At 58.5% G+C, this 9,503-nt stretch overlaps 1 protein-coding gene across 1 annotated transcript in view; it reads left to right on the top strand.

Moving 5' to 3' along the window:
• NUDCD3 (NudC domain containing 3) overlaps positions 1-7,232 on the top strand; it is a 39,759-nt gene extending 32,527 nt beyond the window's left edge. The window contains exons 4-6 of the mRNA XM_014525627.2: positions 691-834; positions 5,284-5,472; positions 6,409-7,232. Coding sequence (XP_014381113.1) covers positions 691-834; positions 5,284-5,472; positions 6,409-6,519 — 444 coding nt within the window. The 3' untranslated portion in view covers positions 6,520-7,232. The remainder of the gene's footprint in view (positions 1-690; positions 835-5,283; positions 5,473-6,408) is intronic.
• Positions 7,233-9,503: the final 2,271 nt, after the last annotated feature.

Consider the following 9,503-nt stretch of genomic DNA (forward strand, 5'->3'; position numbering starts at 1 on the left):
CCTTTCTCCAAGCTGTCCCTCAGGCTTCTCCTCTGTTCTGCTGGCTTCTCCCAACTTGGACCCTCCTGGGTCTACTCCCAGTTCCCTTCCCAGTCTCTGGTACCTCTTCTCAGCTTCCTTCATAGAGATCTCCTTCACTTAGCATAGTCAGGGTCAGCCTCACTGCGGGTGTTTTGCTCTGCTCCCCACAGTGAGCTTCCAGCTCTGTCCAGGTCAGATGACCTTCCCTGCCTCAGGTGCAAAGAGTTCATAGCCCCTGGTTCTTCCTGCTCCTGAGCTGAGGACACCTCAGCAGGCCCTGATCTAATGAGCTGCCAGGTGTTCATTATCTGGGGCTCTGCAGCTTTTTACCTCTACTGCCCAGCCCTGCTTTCAGTAACAGGGCTTGGTCCTTACTACATATAGGTTCCCGAGATGTTTCATGCCAGATGGGGGGGGACCTGCAGCTGTTACACTTGGAAGGAATCCGCAGCATGGAGAAGGGGAGCAATTTTCGCCCCTGCTTTGACTGGGATGGAGCCAGGCCCTATCCATTAGCTGCCTTGTCCCATGCTGAATGACTGAATGTCCTTCGCTGGTTGACCCCTCACATCCTGAAACTGCAACTCTTTCTCTGGGCTGCACAGGGAAGGGAGGAGGAGCACCAGGAGGGAGTACGTTGCTGATGCCATCCCCTCTGTGTGCTTGCAGGTAGCTGTGGAGATCGGCAGTAGCTGGCTGCGTGTAGCCCTTCAGGAGGGCAATGGACAGCGCATTCTGGTGGAAGGGAAGCTCACCCACAAGATTAACACAGAGAACTCCCTCTGGAGCCTGGAGCCGGGGAAGTGTGTGCTGGTAAGAACATACACACGCGCGCATACACATGCAGAGGGCCCTGGTTTACACACACAGTATGTATGCACACCATGTCTGCAGAGAACTGTCTGCCAAGCTTGTGCACCCACACACCACACCTACACAGAGGGCCCTGCCTGCTTGGTTGCACACACCCACACACCACACCTACACAGAGTGCCCTGTCTGGTAGGCCTGTACACATGCAAATATACACACAAAGCATTGTCTGTCAGCCCTTTGTACATGGGTGCATACACCCACATGCAGACATACACACACCCATGGTCCTGTCTGTCAGACCTGTATACACATGTACACACACACTCACACACTTGCCTATGGGTCTCTGCTGCCAGCTTTCTCTGGAAAGGCCAAGGCATTTGGATCTTGGGCCCAGTGCATGGGCCTGGCTTAGCTGTAGCAACCATACCCTCTGGAACTCCTCCACCTCTGTTCTGTGCACACCTGGTCTCTTCCTCCAAAACCTACAGCTGGTTTCACATGGGCTGATCTTGTTTAGACTAGATGTGGCCTCCCAAGGGCCCTGCCAGCCTGGCTGTTCTGTAAATCCAGTAGCTCGCCCGAAGGCGTGGTGTGTGTGGTAGTTCTCACCGTGAGGCATGCTGGGTGTCCCCATGTCAACAAAAATACAGTTGCACGGTAAATAGCATCCCTTTGGAGGAAGGGGGCTGCAAGCTGGCGATGTAGGACCCAAGGGACATTGTCTACTTCCTGTGGCAGGTGTTCCTCTCACAGGCACCATTCAGCTCTTGACTGTGCCACACACTAGTAGAGCTGTGGGGATCTTCAGCTGGTGGAACTGTGGGACACAAGGCACCACTATGGGAGCTGCTGTCTCTCTGGGAGAGCTGTGACAGAAGTCTCCTCTTCCCTCTCCCTAATTCATTCACTGCCTGTGGCTGCCTGAGAAGGTGGGCACTGTCTGGTCATGAATGGTCTGAGCTTGGGGCTGCTGGCCTCTCTCTCTGCCAGGCTGGGGCATGGGACAGGCGTTGTCTGGAGTAAGATGCATCATCTGCCACTTGGGATTATGATAAATGAGCCTGTTGGAAATTCAGCTGGAAATTCAGCAGCTGCCAAGGCTCAGCCTCGCACTCTGGAATTCCTTTTGCTATGAGTATCAGTGCCAGTGATGCCCACCCCTTTATGCTGGGCTTAGAAGATGGCTTTGGTCTTGACTTCCCTGGCATGCTGCTTTGGGGAACCGAGGTGAGGAAGAGCCAAGAACCACTGTGCAGAGCTCAGCACCTGCCCTGTAATCTGAGCTGCTCTTTAAGCCACTGGGCACATTAGATCCATCCATTCCCCTCAGCCTACTGGGATCCAGCTGCCTGGGATCCCTGTTGCATCTGTATCCACTGAGCTGAGCACACATCAAGTGAACCCTTCACGCCTCCTTGCTCTGTGTGTACCCGGGCTCAGGGCCAACACTTCCCTACCACTGTCTTGCTGGGAGCAGGACAGTTTGGAACTATGCCATGGCTCTGGGTGGCCCTCAACTGAGGCTGGATCAGTGCCTCCAGAGGGCATGACATGTTCTGCTTCATGTTGGGAGTGCTGGTTTCTGCAGTTCCAACTGGTTTCTTTTAATTTGTGTCTGCTGTCTTTACTGGCATACAGAACAACACCCCCCCCACCCCACCCCCCCAAAAAAAAACCCCAACTGCAAGCAATGGCAGTATGCATTATATTGGAGAAATATGGTAAGAGCAGTTTCTGCCCCTTACAGGCAAAAGTAAAATCTGCAGGCAACTCACAGGGAGCAGAGCAATGAGCTGGATGGGCTCCCTATCCAGTTACTTACTGCTGGTTTGTGGGGAGAGGTGCGTGTTGTATGCCAGACAATACAGTATTCATCCCCCTCAGCTGGATCCATCTGGTTGATCTTCCAGTGCTCACATTCATGTCCACTATGCATTGCTCTGCCTCTACCCTCTTGGCTTCTTTCATTCCCCTTTTCCTACCAGGACCAGCTCAGCCAGGGTGGCTGCAGAATCTGCCACCGTAACTAGATCCCCTCCAGAGCACGGCTGGAGCAGGTTTATTTCCATCTCCTTCCCCAAAACAGTCATGAAGGGTGTAGGGATCTTTGGGCAGCCATGGGGGGAACTTGGCACGTGCTCCTTAATCCCCACGCCAGTGCTGTCCCACCAAGCTCTGCAGGCCTTGAGATGCCTTGGCATTGCAGGGACAGATGCTCCACCAACCCCTACAAGCTGGCTTGGTATCCCACCCGAGACCCTCCTAAGAAGACAGGCAGCTGCCAGCCCCAAGCCCTGTGGATGCATTTAGCCTTCTCTATTACACCGGTTGGCCTGTCAAAGACTATGCTGAAAATAGCTCCCCGTGAGCTGTTTTTAGCAACATGCCGGGTGCCGCGCACAACACGTTCCCCTCCCCCGCCTCTCAGTGGAGCCGAGTCCAGCCTAGACTGACTAGTGAAGCGCTTGTCTGGCACCTACCTGGCTACCAGGGCGCTGGTAATCATCGCGCAGCACTCTTTTTCTCCCTGCATCTCTCAGCTCTGACCCTGGGCCCCGTGGATCAGAGCTGATGCCTTCTGTGATCTTGAGAGCACCTCCTCGGCTCCACTGCTGCCCCCACCCTGAACCCCTTCTCCCCCTTTGTGACCCAATCTGCCACCTCCTTTCCTTGCCAGTCACCTTCTGTGCTACATGAATGCCAGGCTGTCTGGCCCAGCCAGCCTCCCCAGTGACACCCTGTTGTGGGGGGGGAAACGGGGTGGCTTGGTCAGTAGCGTTGGCACCGGATCACTGCCAGGGGGATGGAATGGTGTCTTTGGAGTGGGACTTTCATGGGGATTTCTGATGACTCGCCATCATCGGAGATCCCAGCTCGTCTGTCCTGCTGTTCCTGTCTCTTCTCCCATCCCCCCCATTTCCCTGTTCCTTATCCCAGCGAGGGCCAGCCCTTTGGGCACGTGTGCCCTGAATGAAGCCCTGCACCTTCCCCAAGTGTCACTCTGATCCTCTTCCCCTGCCATGTCTGCTGCTCTGCTTTGTGGTTCCCTGCCCTGTGCTCCTGGGCCCATACACTGCTCTGCTTTGTGCTCGCTGCCCCATCTATTGCTTTGTGTTCTACCCCTGCCCTGTCTGGTGCTCTGCTTTATGCTCCTTGCCTGTGCCCCCTGTCCCATCTGCTGCTCCACTTTGTGCTCCCCTGCCCCATCTCTTGCTCTGTTTGTGCTCCCAGTCCCATCCCTGTTGCTCGTCCCCTTGTCACTTGTAGAACACATGCCTTGGGTTGGCCACCCCTGGCTTGTCTCAGCAGCACATAGCTTCTCACCCTCCTCACTGCCCAGCCCGTGCCCACCCCTCTGCTTGAAACCTCCCACCTGATACTGGGGCACCAGGTCCACTCTTTCTCTCCCATCTGCTTCACACCCATCCTCTCCCCTAAACTTCTGGCCTGTAACTCTGCAGTCATGGGTCTGCCCTTTCCCTGCCGTGACATCCTCATTGCTTTGTAGTGATGGCATATTCCAGGCCAGATGGCGTTAGCCCCAGCACTCCCAACGCACACCAGTTCCAGGCATAAGGACATGCCAGAGCTCAGCAGAGAGACACCTGAGCTGGCATTATTCAGGGCACCAGAGGCAGCTTGGCACAGGCTAGCCCTTGCCAGGCTTCATGCTGCACTAGCATAGTTATAGTGAGGCCAGGTATCTCCACAGTCCTGTGCAGTGTCTCTGCAGTTGCTTCTAGCTGGATTTTGCTTCCCTTAAAGCCAGTGTTGGTGCTGTCATAGAGCCACAACCAGCATGGTGGCCCTGATTGCTTGTTGCCTGGCTCAGATTTGGGATACTGTCTTCCCCACTGAATGATAAGGAAAGAAACCCTAAACCCCATGCCAGGTGCCTTGTCCCTAGAACTCAGCCACCTCCAGCCCACTGTTGGTTTCACTCACCAGCACTGAGATCTCCAGGCTGCCTCCCAGGCAAATAGGTCTGGAAGCCTGTGGTGAAGACCTTGGCTCCTTCCCTCCTGACCCAAGGTGAGCGAGACGGACATACTGTGATGCTCAGAGCTGCACATGGGTCCCCAGACCCAGCCACTTGTTCAGAGATGCTCTCAATGTCCTAATCATGCAGTGCTGCTTATGAGTCCTGTGGCTGTGAAGCTGTAGCTGGCTTCAGCCAGGAGCCCCCCATTTTCTCCACATTCCCTTGTAGCCCCAAGAGCATGCAGCTGCCCCAGCCACACACTGGCTCGGCTCTAAGCCACAACTCCCTGTTCCTGGGCATGTCACAACCTGCCCAGGCTGGGGTTATAGGGCAAACACAGGGGCACAGACGGAAGAGCTGGGACATGCCACCCTCCTGCCCCCTCCCCCCCCCTTCTTCCCTGCCCCCCTCATCAGGGGTAGTCCAGGGTTTCCACAGCTAACAGTGCCTGTTGCCATCAGATCAACCTGAGCAAGGGGGACGAGTACTGGTGGAATGCCATCCTGGAGGGGGAGGAACCCATCGACATAGACAAGATCAACAAGGAGCGCTCCATGGCCACGGTGGATGAAGAGGAACATGCCGTGCTGGACCGCCTCACCTTTGACTACCACCAGAAGCTGCAGGGCAAACCTCAGAGCCATGAGCTGGTAGGTCTCGTGGTGCAGGCTTCTGCCTGCCCTTGGGGGGTCCAGACCCCAAGTGAGTGCCAGGGGCTCTTGACTTGCCCTAATAGGCAGCATTCCCTCTAAGCTGCATGGGGCGCGCAGCTTACAGGGAACACTGCTAATAGCTCCTACTGGGAATGCCATCTCTGTGAGAACCCAATGTCCCTAGCTCTAAACATCAAGCCTGGTTGTATGGGCACCTTCTGGTGCATGGACATTGGGCATCCATTGTGGTAGTGCCAACTCCACGATTTTCCTCGCAGCATGCACACACATACGGGCTTCTTATGGGTGTTGCATTTATGGCGCTATGCCTGCCGTGCCATAAATAGCAATATGCTGCATGTCCAATTTATGGTGCCACACAATGGCCAGCCAGCCACAAAGACATTCCACGTGCAAGGCAGAGCAGCTTTGGGGCTGGTGTGTGGCACCTTAAATTGAAGGTGTAGCGTGTGCATCCCAGACCCAGGGCTGCCCCAGCCAGCACCCCATGGCTGGCAACAAGAGCCATGTTGTCCATCTTGGGAGGGTTGCAGGCCCCAAGAGGTTGGTTCACAGCCAGGAGATGCACCAGCTGCAGTTCCCCAGGCAAGCCCTGAGGACAGTGCCCCATAAGCCAAAGTCTGGTAGAGATCCCAAGGGGGAGCCGGGTCCACAATTTGGGGACTGCTGGAGTGGGCACATGACATCTCCCTCCCCCAAGGGCCACCAGAGTCAGCCTGGCCTTGCTCTGGCTCCCAGCATGGCGGGATCTTGGCCCCTGAGAGGTAACATATGGGAAAGCCCAGAATAAGGGGTTGCATTGGGGTTCCCCAGGGCTAGAGGCTGCAAGTAGATGTGGGATGCCCTGGCCAGGCTGGAGTTGGGGGTGGGGTGGAGCCCACGGGGTTGAGCAGAGCCTGTTGCCTCCCACAGAAGGTGCATGAGATGCTGAAGAAGGGCTGGGACGCCGAGGGCTCCCCCTTCCGTGGCCAGAAGTTTGACCCTTCCATGTTCAACATCTCCCCCGGTGCCGTGCAGTTTTGATGGAGGAGCAGGCTCCGGCTCCTGCTCTGGCTCCAGCCTCTGGATTGGTTTCAAGCAGCATGGGGGGTGAGGGGGAGCGTGGGTGGGCGCCCCCTTGCCCCCCCCAGCCCAGCACCCGAGCACAGGCGAAGCCTCGCCAATGCAGATTGACGTCCTCTGTCACCATGGCAACCAGCGCCAGGGTTGTTTTGCTCTTCCAGGGAGAGCGGAGGCCGGGGGATGCCATCTCGGAGCTGTGGCTTGGCCCCAGGACCTCTCCCTCCATGCCCCATGGCCACTGCCTTCTACAGAGCCCCAGTGCCTGCCACATGCCATGACAGGCAGCCCGTCATCACTTGGGGGCCGTGGCTGGCCTCAGTAGCCCCTTCACAGTGCAGAGGGCCCTACTGCCCAGGGGATGGACACAGCTCTCCCAGCACCAGCAAGGGGCACAGCTGTCAGCACCAGACATGTCCGGGTCGCTTTGTCCCTGCTCCGTCCTCCAGTCCCACAGGGGCTGAGAGATGGGATGGGTGCTGCCAGGATCCCTGTGGCCCTGCCATACTGTCCTGACCCCCGGCACTTCCGCAAGGGACTTCTGCCGGCTTGTCTTCTTCCCACCTCACGTCCCATATCACCCCAAGCCAGCTGCCAGTGCCTTGCGCCCGTGAGTCCCACCCACCTGCTGGGGTTCGCAATAAATGTGTTTGTCGGAGCCACTGTCTCTGTGCGATTCCCTGCTGGGGCGCTCAGGCCAGGGCTGGGTGGCCATAGGACACTGCTGTTTGCCCTGTCTGAGATGCCTGCAATGTTGGGTTTCCCCATTGCTTGGGCGAGGTGGGGAGGCCATGCTCCTAGACATCTGGGTGTGGGAGAAACTGGAGACTCACTGCCCCACATCCTGGGGGGGACCGGGCCCTGAGGCTGTACCCTGAAGCAACCACAGCCCCCAAGGCCGAGCCTGCAGCTGCCCGCAACTCCTGGGAACCCAGCACTCATGGGAGTGGGCTCTGTGCAGCCACACAGCTGCCTGCAGCACGCATATCAACCTCCGTGCCAGCTGCCTGCTCGCCCCTGGCCTGGCAGGGCTCCTGGCTCACACAGACAGCAGGTAGTAGGGTGGGGGGCACCTCCTCCGTGCCCTAGCCTGCCCTGGCAGTGGTCTGGGCATCCAGCGTCATCCCAAGGCTGCTCTCTCAGGCACCTACCCGCAACTTTACAGATTTAAAGGGACAGGAGACACAACTTAGGCTAAGACAAGACATGAAATCCTCCTGCCTTCCACACCTGGTAGCCCCAAAATAGCCAGCCCAGAGCCACACCCTGTGACATGATCCCTGCTCCTGGATGGCCGAGTGCGAAGTCACTTTCCCCATGGGAGCCTGCCTTGTGGGGGCAGATGTTGTCCCCAGCTGCCCAGGGAAGGGGCCATCCCCCACTCTGGCTGCCCCCAACCCGACAGGGAAAGATGAACACGTGGCCTCAAGGGCAACCTGGATTAGGCCATGGCCACACCTGCCGCTCAGGACCTGCCTCCAGAAGAAGGCTTGGTAACCCCAGTGCTATGGTGAGAGCAGAAATCCTGGTTTTGAAACGGAGCAGGGCTCCCAGGGAGTTGGCGCTGTGAGTAGGACAAGCTGCCACGCCTGGGCTGCGCAAGCTGGGGAGGGCAGGGGTGTCTCCCTGTTGGCAGAGACACGGGCTGTGCCTGGGTCCGTGCCTAGCGTAGCGGGGCTGGGGGCCGTGCTGGGTGGTCCCCATCTACTCCAGTCAACCTGTGAGTCTCAGGGCTTCGGAGTGCTCCCTCCCCACACAGTCCATGGTTCCAGTGGTCCCAATCCTAGAGGTTGGAGGCACGTGTGGCCCAGCATGCAGTCAAGGGCTGGGGACACCGAGACTCCCCCCACCACCACCCCAGGCAGGCAGCCCCTAAGGCTGGTGGCGTGGGTGTTTGGTGCACTGAGGGAAAAAGCAGCCCTATGCCACTCAAACCTGAGACTGCCTGGGCTGGCTGCCAGCAGGGAGGTGGGCACCATGCTGCGTCTGCACGTTCTCAGGCCTCTCTGGGACAAAGCCTTCCCAGCACTTGGACGACCTGCAGTCAGCCCCCTTTCCCAGTCAATGGAGATCCCCGAGTTCAGGGACACCAGGCCACACCGAACCCCTCCATCCAACGCTCACGGCTGCCCAGGGTCTTCCGACCCTTTTGTCTCGTCTCCGTGCTGGGAGGAACCAGACCTGAGACCCAGCTGGGCCAGGGATCCCCGTTTCCCTCAGCCACTGGTGGCAAAGCAGGTAAGATTGTGGCCCCTGACATCAGGCACTGCAGTCCCAGCCCTCCCACTGCCCCCAGCTCTGCTGGTTTCCTCATAGGCCTCAGGCCTGCTTTTCTTAAAGCCCCAGCTCCAGGAATCAGGCGATGGGGAGAGACTGGCAGCCAGCTGGGGCTTGTCCCAGCGCTGATAAAGGCCAGAGAGCGCCTGCCCAAGAGTGGCAGGAGCTGCGGCCTCTACCGCAGCTGTGAGGACTGCCGTGCTCTGTGCCGCAGTCACAAGCCGGCCCCAGAGGTCCTGTGATGGGGACGCCAGGCCCCTTCTCGCAGCCAGAGCAGGGCGAAAAACCCAACCAGGCCAGAGCTTGGGAGCGGAGGTGTGATGAGGGCACGCGGACGAGGTCCATGCTGTCCTGGAGACCAAGAGCGGACCTGGCCTGGTTGGGGGGAGACTGGGAGGTGTTCAGTGTCCCATGCAAGTCTGGGCAGCCCCCATCCTTCAGCCCAAGCCCTGCGGGCCAAGTGGACACTGCCCGGCTCTGCCCCTGGCCCGGCTGCGCTCCCATGGGCGGAGGGGATGCTGGGGCAGACGGGCCCTGCCTGGCTCTGGCCATGGCTGGGGTGTCCCACATGCTCCCCTCCACGGGCCTGGGCCCTGGGGAGCCCCCTCTGCAGAGTCCTAGGTCCCGGGGGGGGCGGCGGGGGCAGAGCCAGGGCTGCCCGGCCCCGCCCA

Source organism: Alligator sinensis, unplaced genomic scaffold, assembly GCF_000455745.1.
Source record: "Alligator sinensis unplaced genomic scaffold, ASM45574v1 scaffold1462_1, whole genome shotgun sequence".
NCBI classification, from domain to species: Eukaryota; Metazoa; Chordata; order Crocodylia; family Alligatoridae; genus Alligator; species Alligator sinensis.